The sequence below is a fragment of the Pipistrellus hanaki genome, assembly GCF_964339955.1.
Source record: "Pipistrellus hanaki genome assembly, chromosome: 8".
Classification (NCBI taxonomy): Eukaryota; Metazoa; Chordata; class Mammalia; order Chiroptera; family Vespertilionidae; genus Pipistrellus; species Pipistrellus hanaki.
Window position 1 is genome coordinate 28,361,799 of NC_140510.1, and position 25,940 is coordinate 28,387,738.

Here is a 25,940-nt window from a genome sequence, read left to right on the forward strand (position 1 = left end):
TCTTCCTGTCCCGAAAGCCTTGTCTGCACAGCTCCCACGTCCCCTGGAGAACAAAGGCATGTGCTTCTAACACATTTCCCAGCAAACAACGCTCCTGATCTTCCCATTAGTCTGTGTCAGCGAACCCCTAAGATTGAGTTCCTCGCTGATATAGAGGGGAGGTAAACTAAAAAAAAAAGTCGTTATCTAAGAGTCCAAGAAACATTTATTTTCCTTCATTTAAGTAAGCACCTGGTTTTCATTCACTATAAAATAACGTTTCAAAAACCCAGATTCTTCATTCTTGCTTGTAAGCAATAAGAAAATTCTTAATTGGGAGAATAAAATTGTTTCTGTAAATGCAAATGTCCCCCCTCTCACGGGCTGACATTGTAACTTCGCATTCTCAAAACGTTGACATCAAGATACACTACAAATATTTTTAGTAATTCAGAAAAATAATTTAAAGTAGACATGTAGAGGTAAAAAAAAATGAAAAGCATGTAATGAAATATTAATAGCACATGAAATATTTAGCTGTCATTAAAAAGCAAGGTATCACAGCCTTGAATACTCTAGGGCACTTAGTATTTTTCAAACCCTCGATTCTTTTCAGGGCCTTCGTCACTTTTTCACAAACTAAAAACAACAAAGTACTACTTCACAAAGAATCTTTTTTCTCCTATAGTTCACAAAACAAAGGAAGGGCTTCCTCGTACTTTATTTAACGGTGCCCAGCTAGCCACACCGTGTCCCCAATTTCTAACGCCAGAAAAGGCACCATTTCAAACCCAGGTCTGTCTGACTTCAAGCCCAGTGACCTTGGCCTGCTGCCTTCGTGACCCCGGTGCATCCAAAAAAGATTAAACTGTGTTTAGTATCTGTGTGAGACAAAGCACAATCTATTCTGAAAGATTCCCATTAAAACATTTTCTAAATTTGTACTCTGATTCGAGTGAACAAAGTATGAAGATTATTTACGTAGAGCCCCTTAGTCCTCGGTGGATAAAGTCTTTACATTAATAACCAGACTTCCGCTTTTAAAAAAGGGAAGTGTGCATTAGGGCTCCCTCCATACACCGTGGCAACGCCTGACATGTTAATAATGTCGAAAGAGGCTGACGCCATAGACAATCGGTTTATTATACGAGTAGTAAGATCTTATTAATTCAACCTCACTAATGCAGAAGGGACCCTTTTTCCTAGTGTTTATCTTTGTAGCGTCTCAGAGAAAGTTGCCGGACAACTTTCTTACACATTATCCTTTTAAACCTTTTTAGCCTCTCAGTTTTTCATTCCATTTCTATGTCTAACAAAGTAAATTAATCCAAGCCCCTGTCAGATCCCACCAGGTAAAATCTATGTTAATTCAAGTTTGAGAATAGATTTATTGTCTTATCTCCCCACCCCGCCCCACCCCATTTTGCACCCCCCACATCCCACAAACCTATCATTTATTTATTTTCTGTTGCAGTCTTTGTTCTGAGCTGGACATTCGGATTCTTTTTGAAAGTAGGCAAAGCAGAAACAATAGATAATTGATTGACAAGATTGCAAGTTACTAGTTCAGAGCAAATCAGGCACCTCTGGTGTTTGTTGGTTGTATGCGCGGTTTCTGTGCTGAGTGGTCAGTGCTGATTGGAGCACTGTTGTCTTTGGGGGCTGACATCTCCAGAGCCATTTGTCCATAAGTCGATGCTTTAGCCAGCTATCTGTCATGATAGTAAAGGATCTGTCCAGTTTATTATTTTAGAAAGGCACTTTCAGTCTTTGGTGGGGGTATGACATATAGCAGAATTACGAATAAGCCATTAGAAATGTTCTGCAGTTTCTGAGATTACTTCCTAAGAGGTATAATTTCTAAGCATTAACACTGTGTGAATACGGTCTACAGAGAACTAGAGAGAGAGCAAGGTGTGGCAGGGAAGGCGTGGGCTTTGGGCATTCTGACGTGAGCTTCATCCCAGCTCTGCCAGTTACCAAGATGGTCCTGGGTATGTATGTTAATCTCAAATGGGAATATTAATTCCTATTTAGGATGATGTTTTAAGAGTTGAAACACAAAAGAGGCTCAGCAAAAATGAACCTCCTCATCCATATTCTGTATGCACGATACCTGATTAATTTGGTTCTCACCATTATAGAGCTGTGGCCATCTGACCTTCGTTAGTGTTCATCTAGGCATTATCTAGGAATGCAGGGTTTACTATCCATGAATACAGGATGATGATAAAAGGAGTATAAGGAATATAATTAATGAGTAAAATAGTTTATGACTTTTTAATAAACCTCAGCACATCAGACATATTGGCATTTCTGATTATAAATTAATATTAGCTGCTCATTTCAAGTAGGAGTTGACTTGGAAACATTTCAAAGCTCTCCATTTGTTGAGTGAACTTGAAAGCCCCCTCCTCCTCAGATTTTCTAAAAACCATCAACTCAGACTTTCTTCCTCTACCTTCTTCACACACACACACCCCCATACACACACACACACACACACACACACACACACAAACTCAACAACATGATGTAGATTTTTAACAGTCTGCGAAAAGTTGGACTGAATCACCCCTCGAGTACTGTACCAGTGTTCAATGGAGGGTCTTCAGAGCCTTATTGTGCATTTAGGAAGTGGTATTGTCTTACTAATACTTTTTTTTCTTTAATTAGCAGTTTGTCATGAAGCATGTTCTGGAAGATACATACAATTTTTCAAAAGAAATGCAAGTTTCTCTAACTCTGAACACGTCATAGTTTGAGGTTCAGTGGCTAAGAGTAAGACTTCATTGCAGTGCTCAAGTACAAGGTCATGGCCAGCGAGGCACTGCCAGTTCTTGGCAATGGATCAGAGAATTCTTGGAAAGGAAAAGGACTTCCATTGGGGCCACACCTACGTGCTATATATAATGTGCAAACAGGTGAAGCCTATGCAATAGGTATCTTTAAGTGCTCATTTCAGCACATTACAAAAACACGTTACAGCACGTTTTCAAAAACAAATTTTGGCATTCTCATCTTTGATCTTACATTAGCCTGAAAAGGGATGTTTCTCTTTTTCTTTTTTAATGATTGGAAAATAAAATTCTTTTTTCTTTCTAAGTAGATCATTTTTACTCTTTGAACACTGCCCCGCTGGTCTTCACATTTTATTGCTCTAGTATCCACTATGCATTTTGACTCGAGCCCAATTTAGGAAAGGATTTCTTTCTAGATTGGCACCAACATGTTTCTTTCCGATGAGACATTTGCTGTTGATTGACAAGCAGGGATATCTCTTGATTACCCAGGAAAGTTCTCCCTTCCAGTGCGGCACCACCTGGGCAAATGGAGCAGGTCTGTGGAAGCAGTGGGCAGGGTGCCCCTTCTCCAGACTCACACTTAGATTTTTTCCACACCGTTGTATTTGACAAGAAGAAATAAGAAGAGTTCTTTATATAGTCGTTCAAAGCAGACAAAACATATCATTATTAAAACTCATAAGAAAATTGATTTGGGATATCACACTTCTGCATATCAGTTCAGCGTCACATGCACACGTTTGACAGAGTAGAGCAAAACCAGAGACAGCCTGCATCGTATTTGGGGGATGTAGAACTTAAGGAACTGAGACTGGGGACTGGATTTGGGAGGTGTGCCGTCCTGTGATGTTTAAACATTTTATTTTCAAGACCATTCTTCCTGTGCTTGCTTTTCAGTGTGAGCTGGTTGTATTGTTTGGTGCTATCATCTTCTTTTAAATTGTCCTTTGTATATCCCCTTTACTTCGTTTCTTAGCCTCTGTTGGAAATGAACCCTTTCCTCTGTACAGAATCCATATCGATAGTATTTGAGCTACATTTTGGCTGGCAGGGCAGCAGGGGCAATCAGTGCTCTGTATCAACAGAATCTTCTTGAAGAGGAAGCAAAATAGTTTTTGAAAAGTCATAAGTACAGTAAGATCCAGGCTAAGAAAGTCAGTGCTCAATCAAAACTTGAGAGATAATACAAATAAAGAACTAGATGAGACCAGAAAATGGGAATGTTAGGAAAAAAGACTAAACTGAGTCAAACATTTAGATCAGACTGTAAGCTTTGCACTGGTGGATTGTGGAATATTGTGAACTTTTTCTTTCAGGCAGCATCTAAGAAGGGAAGGAGGCCTGTCTCCATTCACAGATACTGAGCTAATCCAGAGTTCTCGAGCTGGCAGTGCAGTTTTAACGTAGATGGTAGCAAATGCAATCTCAGATCTCAGGCAAATATGTGCTTCTGTTACCTGAGCTTTTCAACAGTGTTTCTTCGGATTTACAAATTTATCCAAATCATATTATGTGTTTATGTGTTGTGAAATTTCATTCTGAAATTTGTTGTCTCATTTTAGATTTACTCTAGTCCTGCAGTGTAGTTCTCTAGTACTCAAAGATACCACTTTCCAAAGTGAGGAGGGCAAGCACGCACACACACACACACACACACACACACACACCCTCAGATAGTGTCACTAACACAGTAATAATGTGGATTTGATTAGTTCATTGGAAAAAAATGAATTCACCTTAGTGATATTTTCATGAGTTCTATTGGAAAATTAAGTTCATCCTTTCTGTCACAGGTGAGTTAACATTTTATCCCAAATTACTTATTTACCATTAATTGCCATTCTTTCAAAAATGTTGACATATTGCACTTAAGTTAGCAAGACTTTTTCAGCTTGAAGATTTAAAAAAAAAATACTTACTATTTAATATTTGATAACTAGAATCCCGGTGCATGAATTTGTGTACAGGCGGGATCCCTTGGCCTAGCCGGTGATTGGGGCCAGTCAGGGACATCTAGCCCAGTCCTGATCAGGGCCAGGTGGGAGAGACCACGGGAGGTTGGCTGGTCACAGGAGGTTGGCTGTGGGAGCACACTGACCACCAAGGTGCAGGTCCTTTGTTGAGCGTCTGCCCCCTAGTGGTCAGTGCATATCATAGTGACTGGCCATTTGGTCAACCAGTTGTAACAGTCGCTTAGGCTTTTATAGAGAGAGAAAATGAGCCTAGGAACTGCCATATTCTCTTAATTCTTCAGAGCTGTGTCTCCCAAACTTCAGCTAACATGATATGTTACATATGCTATTACTTAATTTAAATTTTTCTTTACTCATTTGTTCATTTAACAAAAAAATTTTTTTTTTTACCACATACTGTATTAGGCACTATTGAAGCCACTTTTTAAATAGCTTCTTTACTTCTAAGTTATAATATATGTGAGAATCATAAGTAGAATGGTTTTTGTATTTTTCTAATACAAATTTATACAAATATATAACTATTAAAAGTGTTTAAGGTCTGTCCATGTTTCACCTAAAATAATTTCGCACGCCACCAGTGGCACTTTGGGAAAAGCCACTTTGGTGTTGATAGAGCATCTTCCTGTTCACTGTCTTTTTAGATTCTCTCAATGACCCATAAAAATGTGCACAATTATCCCCATTTTACAGATGAGAGAACTGAATCTCAGAGAAGTGGCATTCCCAAGGACACAAGTCGTAGGCAGGAAAGCCTGGTCTCCTAACTCTAAGTAGTACTTGGCATGATAACTTTTCCCCAACATTAGCTGCTGACACTGTAGAGATGGGATGGAGAAGTGAAGTAGGAAGGGGAACTCGAGATCAGCTGTCTATCTCGGTTATGAAATCTGTGATGTGGCTTGTGCTCTGTGTTTGACCTCTGTGTAACAGCTTTGCCTCAGCGCTAAGTAGCCACAAAGTCATCACCAAGAGATTTCATCCTGTTATCAGGATTGTTAACATTCTCTAATTAACTGGCTCTATTCAAAAGTGATCTGGGACTTTTTTCCCCAAATATATTTTTATTGATTTCAGAAAGGGAGAGGGAGAGAGAGAGAGAAACATCAATGATGAGAGAGAATCATTGATCAGTTGCTTCCTGCATGCCCCCTGCTGGGAATTGAATCCTGGACCCTTGACAGGAATTGACTCCTGGACCCTTTAGTCTGTAAGCCAATGCTCTAGCCACTGAGCAAAAACAGCTAGGGCTGATCTGGGATTTTTGTTCCCGGTTCTTCTCATATATTCTATACCTCAATTTGAGGCGGTGGAGTGCTTAAACAATAGAAACTTATTTTCTGACAATTCTGAAGACTAGGAATCTGAGATGAAGATGTCAGCAGGGTTGGTTCTTTCTGAGGCCTCACCTGTCAGCTTGGCTTGCAGATGGCAGTTCTCTGTCTTACAAGGTTTCCCCTGTTTCTACTGCAACTCACTTTCAGAGGGACAGCTTGCTATCTGGAAGGTTTGTATCTTCACTTGTCACAGACTTTAAGTTTCTCTTGAGATACATACCTGTTACTGTGCTGACCCCAAATCAAACTTAGTTAAATTACCAAGTTTTGATATGTGCCTTGTGAACAAAAGAAGCAACCAGAGATTTAGACTGTTTAGAAAACACTCAAACTTTCACTGTATAATAATGTCTGGCTTTATGCACACGTTTCTAGCCTGACTGAACAGCTCTAGGACTATTTACATCAAGGAATTGCTATATCTAAAGAACGTGAGTGAAAGAAGGAATTTAGGAGTAAAAAAAAAAAATGAACATATGTGTGCATTTATATATGATGTAATATGGGAATTGTAAATCCATATAAATTCTGGATGTCTTTTTCTAATTCTTAAGTGATATATGTACAAATGTCATCCTGGCCTTTACAATAGCATCGTCATACTAGAATGAGAATATGTGAGCAGTAATGATGCATTATAAAGTCTTCCCCCAATTTGACATCAAGATAGGACTGAAATAATTTTTGGAACCCCTGGTGTGTAAATGTACAGGGAATATCTATCTATCTATCTATCTATCTATCTATCTATCTATCTGTATAAAAGCTTAATATCTTAATTGTCTGATCATACGACTGGTAGCTATGACACACACTGACCACCAGCGGGTAGGACGATCAATGCACAGGCATGGAAACATGGAACAAACATGATGAATCTCAGAGGGAAGGGGGGAGGAGAGAGGGCAGGAAGAGATTAACCGAAGATCTTATATGCATGCTAGAGGCCTGTTCTATTGCCAGGAATCAACTGATCAATAGAACAGATTTGTGCACTGGTGGGGTTCCTTGGCCTGGACTGTATCCTCTCACAATCTGGGAGCCCTCAGGGGATGTCAGACTGCCGGTTTCAGCCTGATCCCCACACATCAGGCTGAGGGACCCCACTGGTGCACAAATCAGTGCACTGGGCCATTTTCAGCCAGATCCCCTCAGGCCAGGCCAAGAGATCACTGGTGCATGAATCCATGCCCCGGGCCTCTAGTAAGATTATAAATATAAATAAGAGTATTGTGTATGTTATTTCCTGCTCCCTCAGGGTCAGTTTTATAAAATATGTTTAACCTTTTTAACACATGTATTTGATTTTTCAGTATTTTTTTCATTTACAAGTTAGCCAGGTAATTTATGAGGGAATGTTTATTAAATAATATAATTTCTATTTGACTAGAAATTGAATTTATTTTGTTCATCTCTGATGCCATTTGAGTGGGTGGTATCTTTAAAGAGCTTCTTGAATATTGTGAAGTTTATGAATATTTCCCCGGAAAGAGCACATACTCTTCATCTATAATAATAAAAGTGTAATATGCTAATTAGACTGGACATCCTTCCGGATGTCTTTCTGGATGACCATCCAGTCAAAGCTGGGGCTGCAAGGGAAGCCCGGGTCCCGGGTGCCAGAGGGAAGCTGGTGCTGGCAGCTGGGGGAAGGAAGGCCTACTCTGGCATGAATTTCATGCATCGGGCCTCTAGCAAATTCACAATACAGTAGAGCAGTGTTTCCCAACCTTCTCTCATGATGAGAATCACCTGGTGGAGTTGTTAAAACACGGATTCCTGAATCCCAACTAAGAAGTGCTAAACTAGAATTTTTGAGAACATATAGGTAAAATTGCATACCTAACTTAGTGCTCTGTATATAAAATCTGTCTTAGAGCACTAGTTAGGTATACAATTTTACCTATATGTTCCCAAAAATTCTAGTTTAGCACTTCTTAGTTGGGATTCAGGAATCCGTGTTTTAACAACTCCACCAGGTGATTCTCATCATGAGAGAAGGTTGGGAAACACTGCAGTAGAGTACTAAAATTCTATTAAATTTTCTTCAAACAAAATAAACTAGATATTTACCTCCGGAGATGTATAATACTGTTACATCAGAAATCCGTAGACATGTGTGTTTATAGTTGGTTTTAGAAAGCACCATCATTGCTTTCTCAGTCAAGTTCATTGACTCCTTTATAAATAATATAGCTTGTTGTAAGAGTACCTTTGGGCCTTCCAGGCAAAATTAAGTGAAGAAGTCTTGTAGAGAATTAATTCAGGAAAATCACCAGAAAATTATATAAGCATAGAAAAATTGTGAAAACAAATTTGGGCTAGCATTGTCTAAATTTCTATAAAATTTTAACTTGATTTAAAATAATTTTACTTAATTTTTTATTATGTTTGTGTGTGTGGGTGTGTGTGTGTGTATGCATATTATATATAAAATATATCTAAGTGACCATTTGACCATTCAACTGTTCTACCGGTAGCTATAATGCGCACTAACCACCAGGGAGCAGACACCCAATACACAGGCATGGAAACATGGAACAGACTGATGAATCTCAGAGGGAAGAAGGGAGGGAATAGGGCAAAAAGAGATTAACCAAAGATCTTATATGCATACTAGGCCTGCCAGGATCAGGGCAAAACCAACAGTCCGACATCCCCTAAGGGGTCCTGAATTACGAGAGTGCGCAGGCCAGGCCAAGGGACCCACTGGTGGACGAATCCATGCACTGGGCCTCTACTAATATATAAAATGACTGTATGTTTCAATGTCTGTCCGAGTTGGTATGGTAGAGGGAGGCTGAATGCTTTGGAGTTAGACATGAATTTCAGTTCTGGCCCTGTTACTTAAACTCCTGAGTCCCACCTGCAAAATAACAAAAATAATGCTGGCTTTCAGTATTACCATATTCATTAATAATCTGTGCCTTTTACATAAAAAAATGCACAAGAAATGTCTTTACTACCCCTTATTTAATTAAAATAAAAAATTTAAGACTTTAAAAAATAGTTTGGCCTAACTTAGCGTTGTTTTCTATTTAATTAAGATGAATAGGGAACATTTGTACTGCGGTGTCTTGCTTTCTTTCACTGTGAACCTGCTCTGTTGCCTGCATCCATCCATCTCTCTGAGGTCTCTCTCTAGACCAGTTTGTGTCTAATAGAAGTTTCTATTACAGGAGAGCTTCCTTCCTGCTGCCAAGAAGGCCATTTAAATATAAGTGGAATTAGCTACAAATTACACAAATGCAATGTGTGAAATATCTTCCATATTCTCTTGGTGTGAGTGAATACACCATGAAACCTCATGTCTAACATGAAATGTGAAGATGTATCCATGCACCTATTTAAAAAAAAAAAAACAACAAAAAAAAAACCAACAATTCATGGATGTATTCATTTAAGGTTTTCTAATCATCCCGATAAGACGTTTTCTTCATGGCTCCTGTGAAGTGTCATCTCTTGTTCTGGCAATGATCGATTGCTTATCCCCAATGAACTTGTGTACATAAAATATTTGAATCCTTTAGGACAAAATACGAACATCACTATTTGACTATTTCTCTCACTGAATATTTAGAAATGCTTGTTTTCAGACTTGACAGTGCAAATACTATATTGATCATTAATTACTGTGTACTAAATTTGAAGGGGACAAAAAAAATAGTCATTTGTAAATAATATTCAGGGGTCAGGAAGATTTAAAGACAAAAGTTAACAATAATACCCTCGTGTATTAGTGTTTACTTTCTTACTCATGAGGCATGTTGTGGACCTCTGAATGTTTACATAAAGGTAGGGTGGGGGGGTGGGGCAGGGTTAAGGGGTGGGCAGGGGATTTGCCTTGAAGTTGTGTTTATCCAAGTAACACTGTTTTTACTTAGTGCATCCTTTTATTTTTAAAGATCAATAAAAGTAGCAGTGTTTTTCTAAAGGTGTTTTTGTTCACAAATCACATACAAATTTTCCTACTTACTAATTGTATTTCTTAGGGGAGGTGGTTTCAAAAACCGAGATAGAGATTATTGGCCGAGGCACCTCCCCTCCCCCACGACCCCCAGCTACCGTTTGATGGGGGGGAGGCTTCGCAGAGGCTGGTCGCGCTGGAGCAGGACTGGGGAGGGGACCGCCCGTAGGTGTAGCAACGCCCTCTTCCCACATCAGTGAGGACTGTGGGGCCTCCTAGCATGCTGGGTAGTAACAGCTGCTCATACTTGCTTAACTGTTCAGCATGACTTGTCACCTTTTGAATCTCACAGCAATTCTAGCAGGAAGGTAGGTATTATGGTACTCATTTTGAAGAGGAGGAAACTGAGGCTCAGAAAATTTAAGTGTTTTCCTTACGTCACTCCCCACTGCTCTTGTCCTGAATGATGGGATACAGATGTGCAGTTTCTGAATAGCAGGCAAACGAAGAAAGCAAACCAGGACCTCTGATTTATATCATTTTGCCAATTGAAGGTCATTAAACTTCGAAGTTTTGTTCTTAAAACACTTTTTAAAATGTTGACAATTTAAAAGCCCAATGGTCTTTCATTTCTGCCGCTGTTTGCAGCGTGGAGCCTGGGTCAGGCTCTGTGGGCGAGGACAGGACCCTGGGCAGGGCAGGGCGGGGCTGGGCCTCCCTCCCCGGTGCAGAGCCTGCTGTGTGGCAGGAGAGAGAAAGCAGCGGTAACCATCGCAGGTCTGGGTAATGTGATCTGGTCTTCATACCTTCACTCAGGTGGAGCCCGAGAAGCTGAAGACACTAACAGAAGGTTTAGAAGCCTACAGCCGAGCCCGGAAAAGAAACAGAAAGTAAGCTCTACTGTTTTTTTTTCTTCCCATTTTTTAGTAATAAACTTTGGGTTTATTTCTTTATTATTTTTTTTTTTATTATTGATTTCAGAGAGAAGGGGAGAGGAGGGAGAGAGAGATAGAAACATCAATGATGACAGAATCATTGATCAGCTGCCTCCCGCAGACCCCACATTGGGGATCAAGCCTGCAACCCGGGGAATGTGCCCTGACTGGGAATCAGACCAGGACCTCTGGTTGTTCAACCACTGAGCAACACCTGCCGGGCCCACTTAGTATTTTAAGGATATAATTTACTGGTTTTCCTTCAAAAGGACAATGAAATCTCGCTGATTTTGTTCAGCCTGTAGGCTGCCTAAGAACAGTGTGGTAGTTATCACCAAAGAGGCCCATTATAGACAAACCAAATTAGCTGCTTCAGAAAACATTTTCTTAGCAATTTATACCGGCGAGGGGAGGGAGGGTTTGGTCTGCATCAGCTCTTTCCTAACTCCCTCCATCTCCATCCCTCTGATTCAGGGGACAAGGGAATCTGATTAATATCCTCAACATGTAGCAATTAAATTGTCTCTGAAAGTAGAGCAAAAAGTCTACCATTTACAGTTTGGCAAATTAGTCAAAGAATTATTTTTTTTTCCTTGGGGCAGATGTAGTAAGTTCTCTTTGAAATTGTAACAAGAAGTTGAACTTTGGGACATTATTTTTTTTCCAGATCTTTATACTTTGAGTAAATGTAGAATGTCCAAGTAAATAATGTTTGGAGCACAGTTTCCACTATAATGCAATGCAGTCTTCACAAGCATCATGGTGACTGACTGGCCTGTGGAGAGTAAGCCATCAAGGACACCTGCCCAGGTTTTGGTTTGGATGTCCGGGTGGGTGGCAGAAACCCTGATCGGAATAGAGAAGTCAGGGAGAACTGCTGGGTGCTGTGTGGGTGCCTGTGGGATAGGTTGGACACTCAGGTCTGAAACGGACGTTGTATTTGACATTGTAAAAATGGCCGGATTCAACATTGAGGCATTGAACTTACTACAGAATACTGGAAAAGATGGGCAGAATGGGCAGAAAGGAGGGGGGTCATCAGTAGTAGGAGAGCAGGATGTTAGAAGCCAAAGACTACGGTAAAAGTTTCGGGATGATAGAATGCTCAACAGAGGCCCAGTAAGACAAACACTGAGACATCTCCATTGACTGGGCAGTTTGGAGGCCAGTGGTCAGGTTCACACTGGAGTAGTGGCTATAAAAACAAAGTGGCCATGGGTTGCTACCGTTAATGTGAGAAGTTCCTGAAAAATAACAATAAAAAATGTTTAAGGTTACAAAGATTTGACTGCTTTTGTAGACCGGGGGGGAAAGAACAGAGGAAGAGATGGCAAGGGGAAGATGGTATTGAACAAGATTGGGAAGCGGTTGTTTTTTTATCTGAGTTGAAATCCTGTTTCTTTCACTTCATTCCTCTGTGCCTAAATTCTTCATTTCTAAAATAGGCATGGTAATGCCTACCTTTTAGGATTTTTGTAACATAGATAACATAATCAGAGCCTTAACATAGTACTTGGTACATATTAAATATTTAGTAAATAGTTATTTTTGTTAGAAAGATAGAAGTGAAAGAAACAAAATTATCCGATATTTATGCAGTTGAAATATTCTATCACCGTATTAAATGCTTAAAACTTTATGTAGTCACTTTATTCCTCAGCAACCTAGAAATTGCACAATAAAATACCTTTAAACTTACATGCTTATTACAGCCTAACCGCAAAAGAAATATTAACATATTTATTGATGACACTACTCAGGTCATTTTGTACTTAAAAAGGAAATAGCTTTGTTCAAGAAAAATTCCATAGCTTTTAGGATTATTATGGTTTTCATTTATGTGAAGATTAAAATACCTGTCTTATACAAACATATAAATTATTTGGTACCCTGATTTTTACAAAGCTGGAAAATGATAAAGTAATAAAACAAATCATACTTTTAGTTTAAAACCAAGAAATAATACTTAGTGTGTAAAATTTTCTTAAATCTTCATACTTTCTCTATGATAATGTTTTAGACTCTAAGGTTCTTGACCTTTAAGATTTCTCCAAATCTGTTCTGCATGAAGTGGCCCAGAATGTAAACGTGACAGTGTAGAGCAACATGCAATTTCTCATTTCCCTCTTATTTCTTGTGCCATTCACAGATGTGTACCTGGCTTTTTTTTTAATTAGTGAAGAAAAGGATAATGTGTGGCAATATAGGCAATGGAGATGAGAAGTGGCAATTATCTCCATTAATAACTAGAAATGTGATTATATGAGCATCAATTGCTTAATCAAGTAGGTTTTAGAGTGTCCATTAGTAAAAATGTTTATTATTAAATGTCAGCAGGGTACAGAAAATAGTAGAATAGACACCACAGGGAGGCCCTCTGGACTGGAGGGCTGAATTTTCTCTAATTGTTCATTTCAGGAACTCTTGGAGTTTTTTCTTCCTCTTTTAAGCTCATTTTCCCCCTACCCGACAAGGGAGAGTAAAAATTGGTCTGGAGATTTGACATTGGGGACATCACTCTCGGATCCTCATGATATAGTCAAGTAGTTTCATGTCCCGCATCTCTGTATCTATCCTGTCTTCCAAGAGTACTCACTACTTCCTCTATTAACTACTTAAGTTTGTTAAAGAAAAACAATATTATACTAATTTAGCTTACATTAATACGAGGTAGTTGCAAACATTTTAAATATCTTGTTGAAAAATGAGATCACAATCCCCTAAAATTCTAGCTTTTCACTTAACAGGTAATATTAAATGATTTATCTTCTTTAATGGAGATGTTATTGACATTTTTTTAATTAAACTTATTTGGGTGACATTGGTTAGTAGGATCCCATAAGTTTTAGCTATAGAGTTCAGTATATTCAAGATCTGCATATTGCACTGTATACCCACCACCCAAAGTCAAATCTTTCGTCATCATATATTAGGCTTCCTTCATCCCACACCCTCTCCTCCTTCCCCCTGGCAACCACCAACCACACTGCTGTTTGTGTCCGTGAGTTTCAGTTTTATATCCCACATGAGTGAAAGCATATGGTTCTTAGCTTTTTTCTGACTGGCTTATTTCATTTAGCATAACATTCTCAAGGTCTGTCCATGTCGATGGCTCTTCTCAACAAGAAGAGTAATAACAAGAGTTGGAGAAGTGGTGGAGAAAAGGGAACCCTCACTCACTGCTGGTGGGAATGTAGATTAGTGCAGCCACTGTAATTTTCATTAGTTACATAAAGTTTTTATGACTCTGTTTATTACTTTTAAAACTATTTATACTTAAATTTTCATCTTCCTCGTTACAAAATTAAAATTGGTTTTACCAGTTCCCCCTAAAAAAGTAATAAGGTATTGCATGCAAAATTTGTCATAATACCTACCTTTTAGGATTGTTGTATGGGTTAAATAAGATAATGATATAAAGATTTAACACAATTCTTGGCACAGAAAATTTTCAATAAATAGTTATTTTTGTTAAGGTAAAGGTGATAGAAACAAGATTCTCTGATGATTTTTCATGGAAACTTTTTACCATCTTTTAGATATTTAAAACTTCATATAGTCAATTTTAAACCCAGAAGATCTTATAATCGAATTGTGTAACAAAGAAATATATTTTAAAACATATGTTCATACTTTTCAATACAAAAAAATAGTAAGGATAAATCTATTTAGCACATAACACAAGGTGTAATAGTGTTGAGCAACTATCAAGACCTTCTCCAAACAGCCCACAAAAACCTCAGCCAAGGGTAGGCGGCCCTGCAGTCCTGGGACTGGATTCCTGCCCAGTCACCCAGAATTCTGCCTAGCCAACTCCTCACTGGGAAAAGAGGGCAGACTGACTCCCCAAGATGATACCCCGGCCCTCTTAAAACCAGAATGGGTAGGTAAATAGAAACAGTTTATGGACAGTGCTCAAAAACAGTAATAAGTGTGTGGGGAGGGAAATAAGTTGCAGAATGGTATATAAATATAAATATATAAATATATATATTTAAAAGCTGATAACACAATCCTAGGTACTGTTTATGAATAATCATAAAATATGAACACATTCTAGAAGGAAGACAGTTGCCTTTGAGAGGAGGGTGGGAGAGAATGGGCCTGGGAATTGATGAAAAATGGGAACGTCAACTTCAATTTTTTTTTTAAAAAGGACTTAAATATGTCATGTGTTAACAGTTTATTCTTGGAAATGGGTTTGTTAGGAGTCGGTCATTTATTTTATGCATTTTTCTGCATTGTTTAGATTTCTAAAAGCACACAGGGAAAATAAAAAAGCTGGAGGTTAGCTTACAGGTCAGCAAAAGGTGGGTGGGAGAGGTTTGGTGTTACATTAGCCTTATAATGTGGTTACAGCCAATGCATTTATCTTTTCTTTCAGTTAAACTGACTTAAGTGCATACTATATGTTTTCCAAAACATAGGGCCAGCATGCTACCCTGGGACACATCTTTTTATTTAGTAAACATAGGCATCATGGTGTGCCCCGCTCTGTGCTACTGAGGGATGGAAGACTCGGAGTTCTTCAAGGAATACCCAGACACTAGGTGTATGAATGGTCAGCCCTGGACTGGAGGATAAAACCTGGCAAGGAGTGCGGTGAGCCGAAAGGGCTCATCTAAAGGCAAATGCATTTTAAACGGGCCGTGAGCCAGATTAAGTGGGACTGTGAGCCAAATTCTTCTGCATCTGTAAATCTCTGGTCTTTCTGTAGATGCTGAGATACAGTTTAACCCTTGGAAAGCTCTGCAGTTTTTCTCATAGTTGTCCTGGGAAGATAAGTGAAATGGATCACCTTACTCAGAATAACTGGGTAATTATTTATACACATAGAGCAGGGGAAACAGGTTAACGGAATGGACAAAGGGTCCGTGACTGCAGAGACGGCTAGTATGGATTTGCCTGCGTTTAGTAACTAGTCCAACAGCTTCCTCGATGTAAGTTTCCATCAAGGCAGATGTGCCCTGGGTGTTATTCAGGCCAAACGTGCGTAAAAGAATGCTGAATGGGGAGGAAAGGTCAGGCAAGTGATAGACATTCTGAGACTGTCAGTCTTTATCTGTTCAAACAGTTATGCCATTTGGGTGTTTTGTGTGTGTTTTTGTGTTGTTGTTTTTTGTTTTTTTTTGGGGGGGGGGGGCGCATGGAGGGCGCCTTGGGTGTGGCGAGTTCTGCAGCCGGTTCCCATCTGGCTATCAGCCTTCCTTCACTAGCCTCTGAAGCCAGGAGCTCCAGAGAAGGGAGAGGGAGCTCCCTAGTGGCCAGAGCCCGCAGTTCAGCCCCTCCGCCCTTCCCTTTGGCCACATGCCTGGCTGCTGCCGGAACAGAAACAAGCCAGACCCACAAGGCACGCAGGACAGGCGGGAAGACAAGCAGCGTCTGTGGGAAAGAGACCCGTGGCCCACATTCTTTGCAAAATGATCAGATGTGGAAGAAGCATGCGCAAGGGGAAAGAATCTGTTTTCCCCAATCTGTGTTCAATTCCCTCCCTCTCTCCCCTGCAAAAAAAATAAAAAAATAATAAATAAAAATAGATCTGCTATTTTATCATCAGCCTTCAGTGGAGAGAATTCCAGAATGTGTTGTCATGTGAATTTTCCAAATGTGACGATAAGTTGATTTTTCTCTGGTGGAATTGGTATTTCTGTTTTCTGATGAGGGAATTAAACTGCTGCTTTGTTTCTTTAATTTATTAATCTGATGTGTTGTTTTCATTAATTCCAGAAGTGGAAAGTTAAATAACCATTTAGAAGCTGCTATTCATGAGGCCATGAGTGAACTGGACAAAATGTCTGGAACTGTAAGTTAATTCGTTTTTCCATTATACTGTGTTTCTTTGAAAATAAATTGTATTGCACTTTTTTTGCTGTAGTCTCTAAAATATGGTCAAGCAACTCATGTAGCAATCCTAAATTACTAGGCTCTAAAGAAGACCGACATCAGAATAGATCCAAAAGTAATTTAAGAAAAAATAGCCTACCAGTACTAGCTATGTCTTTTTCTGTATAGGTAACTTCCCCCCACCACCACCACCTCCCACCCCCAGCATATAGCGTTTTTAAAAAATATGAGCAACAAAATATTGAATTCAAACCACAGCTTTCTGCATTGGATTCTGAATAGCGTGGCCATTAATGTTGCCTAAATATTCACTGATACAAATTTTTTTAAAAGCCTAATTTATTTATTTTCAAATATATTTTATTGATTTTTTTTTTTTACAGAGAGAGGAAGAGAGAGGGATAGAGAGCTAGAAATATCAATGAGAGAGAAACATAGATAAGCTGCCTCTTGCACACCCACTACTGGGCATGTGCCCGCAACCAAGGTACATGCCCTTGACGGGAATAGAACCTGGAACCTTTCAGTCCACAGGCCGACACTCTATCCATTGAGCCAAACCGGTTTCGGCCACTGATACAAATTTTGTCCATAGAACAAAAAAGTGAAATTGAACAACAGGGTCAAGATCAACAGTTCACAGACCTCTCATTTCCTTTCCACTGTCAGCTAAAAAATAAAATATTTGGCACAAAACTCTTGTTGTTAAGCCAATTAACACTATAATCTTTGGTTTTAGAGAAATAGTATCTACTTTTTCTTTCCTTTATTGAACAGTGCATATAACAGCGTTAGATGTAAGCAATTTAATCATTGTCCTTCAAGTATCATTTTGGTAATCGTTTTAAATATTGACACTTTGTGCTAACACGGTTATCTGAGAGTCATCCAGTGGCTGTTGTGTGACAGGTGTATGTCATAGACTCACAGAATGCTGGGGCGGGTGAGGTCTTTAGAGACTCTGTGATCAAACCCATCATTTCACAGATGGGCACCCTGAGGCCCTGCGGTGTTAATTTTCCCGGCAGAGTGACAGAAAAGTCTGGAACTAGGATTACATACTCAAATGCCTCCTAGGACCAAGCACATAACATCCATAGGTAAGGTGAGTCAGGTGTGAGGAAAACAGTAATTTGCGTGGACTGAGACGTGCCCACACAGAGGCGCTGGTGAGACCAGGCTGCCTGCCACTGCCAGTCTTAGAGGCTCTGCAGTGACTGCTCGCTCCCGCCTGGTTCCGACTGGGGAAGGTCTCACTCCACACAGGTGTTCAGGGGCACAGGTTCTTTAGCACCCACTGTTCCTTAGAGCCTCAGGGTGCTCCATGATAACCTTTGTGTCCAGCCCAACAGCCTAGAGAAGAGAGTGCACACAGAGCACCAGCTGGATAGGTTTGACAGGCCAGGCCCGGCAGGTAACACTCCTGCTGACCCTCTGGGCCTGACCCAATCATGTTGCCTTTTTTTTTTTTTCCTTTTAACATATTTTTATTGATTTCAGAGAGGAAGAGAGAGGGAAACAGAGATAGAAACATCAATCATGAGAGGTAATCATTGTTCAGCTGCCCCCCTGCAGCTGGGGATCAAGCCCACAACCCAGGCATGTGCCCTTGACCTGAATTGAACCTGGGACCCTTCAGTCCGCAGGCTGACGCTCTATGCACAGCTGGGGCTCACGTGGCCTTCTGAACTCATGGACAAAGACATGCCTTATACAAGGTGTCTTCTCGGGAAGAAGAGAAAATGGGTTTAGCAAGTCTCTCACTAGTGCCTGCCTCAGGACGTTGGCCTCTGTGGCCCCGGGACTGTGGCAGGTCACAGGGACTGTGGCAACTGGAGTGTGAGTCCCTGCAAGAGGGGCTCCTTGTTTTTGTGAGATACTAGAAGTCTAGAAATAAAATTTCTCTCTTTCTCTCTTCCCCTCTCTCCCCCTCTCCTTCTCCTTTTCCCTCTCCCTCTCCCTTTTTCTCTTTCTCTCCCTTTTCCTCTTTCTCTCCTTTTAGTGTTGACAACTATTTTTGAAATAGTAAAACATCATATGGCTAAACAAAATACCTTTTCATGGGTTACTATAATAGTTTACATTCTTGAATAATGGCTTTCCTTGATTATAAAAAGATTTCAGTTATAACCCCTTATCAGAGGCTATGATTTTTTTTTTAATATATAGGAAAGGGTTAAGAGGAAGAGGCATTTTGAAAAAATGCATAAATGCTATTTTTAGAATTTCAATATTATTTTTTAAGAAGTCTTCTGCATTTGACCCTGAATAGCATTGACCTTTGCTATTATGTAAATGTTATTTTTTAAAACATACAATAGAGCCAACTTGTTGTGTATCTCATGAGCTGATTGTGTAATACATCTCTTTCTAACTCTTAGTTCTGTGACATCACATAGGTAGCTTGAAATTGACCATGTAGAAATATTTACACTGCAGAAATTGGCATGTGCTACCATGTATTTGTGTCCCTGCACAGGTGGCTAGTTGGTTGTTAATCATTTTGCTACGCCGCTGCCTTGAGTCCATCCTGCCTTTCCTGCATCTTGACTTTGCCCTCTCTCATCAGTAGCCACAATTCAACATAGGGCACCTGATCACCTTTCTGACACTTTTCCTCTCAAAACCACACCATCTGCTTTCTGACACCTGGCAATCATGCTCCTCGCTTGATTCACCCCTGCTCAGTCTGATACATGGCCCTGAATCCTGCTAGTTTCTGTGTTTGTTTATAAAGAGGACTTGTATTAATTGCTCTTCCCAGGCTACGTAAGCTCAACTCTGCCAACAGATGGTAGTGGTGTTCTATTTTCCATCCTGACTCTTATAAATAAACTTCTAGGGCCAAGGTTCTTACAATGTTTTACCCTTCTTAGTGGTTGTAAAATAAGTAGGGTGGTGAGTGAAGAAGAAAACATGGTTGGGGTGTGTATTCATCCACTTTCCAGATCCTGGTGGCATTGATGACCGAGGGCTCTCTGACGGGAAAGGCCTTGTTTCCATCAGAAACGTACAGCCGCTGTGGCAGCTGCACACTCCCTTTCCCGTGCTTGAATTTCCCGGTTCCTCCTTTATGTCCCACTGTTGTGGGGTCCACAGCGTGCTGCTCTGCCTCTCAGCTTCTAGGGCTCCTCATATTCTGTAGTGACCAGGACACATTGAGATCTAGGGTCTTGGCAAACTTTCTAAACACCATACGCTAGCAGTGATTAAAAATGGAAGTCTGAGTCTGTTGCCTACGTTGCTTTGTCAGGAATCAGATGGTATTTATTATTTCAACCTCTGTTGTTGTCTTCCCACTTCTTTTTTTCCAGGTTCACCAAATCCCACATGGAGACCGACAAATGAGGCCCCCCAAACCCAAGAGGAGGAAGATCTCCAGATAACAGGGACTATTCCACCACGCACAGTGTTTGTGAAAGGAACGCGCGCAGATAGATCTGTATATAGGTATTGATATAGCCACTGTTATATCAATATTTATACGATGGCAGAGAGCTACCACCACCACAGGGTGCTAAAAGAAACAGCGATACAGTATTTTTTTGATCAGGAAGGAAAATGAATGCTGGAAAAACCAGTCAAAATCCCTGAGTGATGAGCGTGATAAATGGTCAAGAGATGACTGAGAAACTTCTTTTTTTTTTCTAGAACACTAAAATTGTGATTATAAGAAGTAGTCCAAATGTTTCTGAAGAATTTTCAATGTTGTATATAGAAGATACAGAATTTCATGGTGATATCAGAAATGTAAATATTGTACAATATTGTCATGTACAAGCGTACTTAATGCACACTTTATCTTTTATTGTACAAAGAAATAGTGTACAAAATTCTTTGGTTTCTATGGAGTACACCTACCAGAGACTACCAGTGTAAAGTGATAAATAAAAATACAACCTAAATGCTTTTCTATGATAATGTAAAAGATGCTGTTTTTGTATTTAACAGCAGAGAAAAGGCATGACGATGTGTATCTCCTGAATGATGACATACACTGCGCACCACTGAGTGTCCATTTATATTGTCTGTTTGGATGCACCTGGCCTGGAAGCACTGGACTTGACCTCGGGCGTCTAGAAAGTTGAAACCTGGCAGATTTCTAAAGGGTTGAGGGCTCACAGGTCTAAATTAAGAATTCAGAAGCTGCAACCATTTGTTGCATATTTTTTTTACCTAAGTTTTAAAGTAGAATAGGTTTTATATATATAAAAAAAAAATCTTAGAGGGAATATTTTACTCGGTCATTTCTGTAGGTAACGTTTGAGAGCCACCGATGGAACTAGGTTGCTTTTATGCTGCACCACCTTGAGGCTCAGAGCTAAGTTTCTTTGCAAACAATACCTGACAAGGTGAAAACTTTCTTCTGTTCCTGTACATGGAGGCAAAAGCCCCACTTTGAAATCACCATCAGCGGGAAGGTTGGTTATAATTCAGTTTTCCTTTGGGGGCAAAAAGAAATATGAATCATCAAAGCAAGTTTCATGTATCCATCCATTTATCAGTATTACTTAATCCGCAAGCTAAGGTGGCTTTCAAAGTTATTAGCAATGGTAATTTTTTATCAGTATTATGTAACATATCAGATTTATTTTATTTAAAGAATTATTTATACCATTAACAGATTCTTATATAAATATATATATATATATTAATGTGGCTGAAATGTGCAGGTTAAATCTATTAACCAAATTATTTATATTATATTAAATAAGAAACAAATTTGAAACAAATGTAGAAAGAAAATACTACATTGCAAGTATACAAGCCTAAAACTATGAGCCATTGTAAAGTACAAGGTAATTAATAAGAAATGTAGCACAACCTAATTTTCTGTCTTTTTTTCCTCCCCCAGTTTTTGTGGTGGTGGTATAACCCTATCTCCCAGGCAATTGAACAAATTTTCAGGCCTCCAGCCAGGCCTCTGTTGATGTATTGTCAAAAAAAAGTTCATTATTCCTTTATTTTTTTCTACAACCAGCCCCACCCCCACATTCTTACTCCCCTGGGGAGCGAGGCCTTGTTCCCCTGGCCCTGGGCTCACTCAGCAGCTTAGTGACCCGGGTGCTGGGAGGCCCTCCAGTAGCTCACTCTGACCCCAAAATGCCCACCACCTCCCCTCCTCTCCCATCCATCCCCCAAACTCCTCAGTCCCATGATGTAGCAGAGTTCCAGTAACTCAGGAAAAAAAAGAGACCAAGGTCATTCCTCCAACTGGTTTCCTGGGGCCACAGCACAGAACACTCGCCCTGGGCTGTCTATAATATCAGCAGCTCTTCCTTCTTCCCCCAGGTCTCCTGTGTCTCTGTGTCCTTTCCACGCCCACCCTCAGCCCTGCCCCCAAGCCTGATGGAATGCAACTGGCCACACTGGGCTCACTGGCCTGGAGGGAGGGACCCTTCCTTCCAGGGCAGGTTCGTTTTGCCTTTCCCCAGTCCTCAAGTCATCTGCTGTGTGGTTGAGTTGGCACCTTTCTGTAATTAGTTGATGTGTCCAGTGAGTTTCAACCATTAATGTTGTCCATTTTTTGTGCACCAACCTGCTTTTCCTGCTTTTCTACTGTTTTGTTTATATGATTGATTTTATTCACAGATAGGTGCCTATGTCTGTGTCTGTCTGGGTTAGCGTGTGTGTGTGTGTGTGTGTGTGTGTGTGTGTGTGTGTGTGTTGATACGGACAAGTTTTTTCAGCCTTTGCTTTTTTGAATTCAGACTGAGTTTGTGTCAACCAGGCCTTCTTTTTCATATTTTAAACTAACTGGGTTTGTGCTTCCCCTACCCATGTATACTTTACATCAGCAGACCATGTAAAGTATGTTTGCACCCATGATTTCGTTGGCTGCTCACAGCTTTGATGTGGGTGCTAGGTGTTGCTGTTTCGGTCTACCCGGGGTTTGTTTTTGGTTTTTTCCCTTTCTCTTTTACAGTTATATGATTTCATGTAAGCAGTTGATGTAAATATTGTTGGCATGACAGGTCATGCAGTGCTGTAACATTTTTTTAAATGTTGCACCTACTTTACAATTAAAAAATTGGTCACCATCCTTAAATTTTGCCCATAGAGCTATTTCTTTCTCTTTGCATTAAAGCCAATTCATTTTTTTAAATGAAGGCTAGCCTTTCTACCTTAGTACATTTTTTATTCCCTAAAATAAACTCCCCCCACCCCCAATATATCCTAGAATAGAAATTGAATGAAAATTTTTTGCTCCTTTTAAGAACTTAATAGCTCCCCTGGGAAAAGGCAATCTAATTTTATTCTGTTCCCCTCACAGTCTTAGGAAGCACAAGGAGAATAAACTACACCTTCATGTAGCTTCCAGAGATTATTTCCAACGAGTGAAAACTAACAAAGCAGCTCTTGTTTGATTTGTCTTGTTTGTGGCATTAAAAGCAATCAGGGTTTTTATTTTTAATTTAAAGGAACATTTCAATTCTGTGAACATCAATGCTTTAAGAAGAATACTCATCCCTTGTGATATCATGGGCCACTTTTAGTCTTTTAATTGGACCCTGACTTGGAGTTATTTGCTGTGTCTGTTTTTTTGTTTTGTTTTGTTTTGTTTTGTTTTTTTAAGTAATCACTACCTTCTTTTTTAAACATACAGCAAAATTGTTGGAGGAGAAGAGGGCAGTTATTTTGTTTTTTGTTAAGTTTTATGAAGATTCTCAACTGATTAATCCTATGAGGTGATTTCCTTTTTCATTTCCGAGGGTGATAACACCTTGCAGTGAGCTTTGGTAATCATCCGTGCAGTGTGAGTCACAGGCCATTCTGCATTGAGATTTTAAAATCTAAGATGCTCAAGATCCTGATGACATTGCTCTTTGTGGGGGGGGGGGGGGGAAAGAAAGAAAAAAAAGTCAAGGATTCTAGACCTTCCTGAAAATCTGAAATCTTGTTAACGTTGCCCATTTATGCCCAAATAGTGTAACCCAAGACTCAAGACATTGTCACTGTCATGTATAAAATGAGTTATGCAATAGTTTATTGATGTGGGGGCTGTGACCAAATTAATATCAACCTGATATTAAGAACTGTAATATTGAATTAGTTTATTTCATTCATTCTCTATCACATTTGCATTAGCCAAAGAGATAACAACATTGGTAATTCGTGTGTGTAAAAAACCCCTAGTGATCATTAAATCAGTGAGCCAAAAAGCAATAAACAATTCCAGCATGGGATATCCTGCTAAGAGTAGAGAGTTTGAGGGAGAAAAAATATACAAAAATCATTTTCTTAAATATGAAAGATTAATTTGTATCTACTGTAAATATGTATTATCAGCCTTACCTGCTTTTATACACACTGTGTGTGTACTTCAGTGACCTTTTATAAATTGGAAGAAAAATTATGGATTTACTGATTTGTTATGTAAATACAAAGTTGTCTATAAATCGGAAACTTTGATGCTGGATGGCTTCACAATATACAAATGTGTTTTGTAACATCATGCCTTTATGGATTAAGTATAAATACACCAATTGTCTGTGTAAAAAACTAGCAATTTACATTTCACCTGCATTTCAAATGAATATCTTTATCCAAATAGTTATGACCTTAGGAAAAATAAGTGACATCAACATTTTCATTGCGAAAAACAAATATGGTTTTGGACTCATCAAAACTCCTTTTCCCACTCAAGGGTCTTTTCAGTTCCATGCTAAATGCCTTGTGTTTGAAGATTTCCATAGGTGATTTGTTTCATCGATCCAGGTCTGGGCTCTGCCTAGGAAACCTCCCCAAATGGAATTGGTCTATTTTAGAGACAGGCTGTGCATCTTACTTTCTAGGCAGGGCAAAATCCACAGCCACCTTATTGCTTTTAACTTATTCTTTTCTATTTCATACATCTTGGAAAGCACCACACACGGAGTCAGAGCCTAGTTCTCAGGAGTGTCATCCCAGCCCAGGGCTTGTCAGCCTTGGTGCCATTAACATTTGGGTGCCATCATGCTTTGCTGCGGGGGCTGTCCTGTGCATTGTAGGACGTTTGGCTTCCTCCCTGGTCTCTACCCACCAGATGTTGGTAGCTTCCCTTCCAAATTGTGACTATCAGAAACGACTCCACACATTGCCAAATGTCTCCTGGAGGGGGGCCTGGGGGCAGGGGACAAAGCGAGATTTGAAAACCACTGCCTTAACGGAATCCGTTAGGGAACATATGTCTGTGTGAAGTATGCCATGTTTTGCATGCTGTAATTAACAGGAAACAGATCCCTGGATCGAAATCCAAAACAGAATCCATGCCACAGGTGAGCTTCTCAATCCATGGTTAACAAAGGGAATGTATGAGCTTTGGTTCTATGTTGAACACATTCGACACTTTGATCCTAGGCCCCAGGACAATCATGTTTTGAGAACTCCCAGATAAGGCTTAGGAGAGTCACCTGAGTTTCCAAGAAGATGGAGGGCCCATTTGGGTAATGCGGAGGGCTGCCCGGTGCCAGTGTAGCTGCCTCCCTTGGTCCAGATGAGGGCGTTGGCAAAGGAGGCCCTGTTCTGAGTGTATTTTAACAGCCCTCTACAGCAGCCTGGTTCAGGAATTGGTAGTTTTTGTGTGATCCTCTTAAAAGTTCTGGTTAGAAGCAGTTCAGTAGACCTTGGAGATATCATGGATAAATATATTCATTCAATAAATATTTATGGACACCTACTCTATGCCACAACCTGTGTGGCAAGGGGGATGCAGTAGGGATAAGACAGACCTCTTCTTTGCCCTCACAACAGCTGCCCAAGGAGATGGCCAGTTGATGTGTAAGTACAATCAAAGGTGGTAGGCTGGGGGGCTGGGATAGAGAAGCCCATCACAAGTCCCTGGCCCCATGTGATGGGGATGGGGCCTCAGTGAGGATCAAGGAAGATGAAGAAGCTCAGGCACAGGAGACGTATGTGGCCTGGAGGAGGGTAAATGAGAGCAAGTTAGGGGCAGAGGGAACAGGCGTGTAAGGCTTGGAGCTGAGGAGTATGAGAGACGAATAGAGTGCAAAGGGGAATTATGAAGAGAAATAGGGTGAAAGGCAAAGTCGGGGAGGGACCTAGGCAAGTTTTATCAAGACCTTGCCTGGAGCATCACAGTAATGGGGAACTATTGTGGGGTTTGGGGGGGGGATATAATCAGGTTTGTGTTTTTAAAAGATCATTCTGACTGCAGTGTG

General features: G+C 40.0%; 1 protein-coding gene across 5 annotated transcripts in view; it reads left to right on the forward strand.

Moving 5' to 3' along the window:
* The window catches only part of MBD5 (methyl-CpG binding domain protein 5), a 348,517-nt gene extending 324,320 nt beyond the window's left edge, over positions 1-24,197 (forward strand). For 4 of the 5 annotated variants that reach the window (XM_084893024.1, XM_084893026.1, XM_084893023.1 and 1 more), the window contains 3 exons: positions 10,817-10,890; positions 16,663-16,738; positions 20,094-24,197. In XM_084893024.1, coding sequence (XP_084749150.1) covers positions 10,817-10,890; positions 16,663-16,738; positions 20,094-20,165 — 222 coding nt within the window. In that variant the 3' untranslated portion in view covers positions 20,166-24,197. The remainder of the gene's footprint in view (positions 1-10,816; positions 10,891-16,662; positions 16,739-20,093) is intronic. The other variant, XR_014795804.1, reaches the window with a different exon arrangement.
* Positions 24,198-25,940: the final 1,743 nt, after the last annotated feature.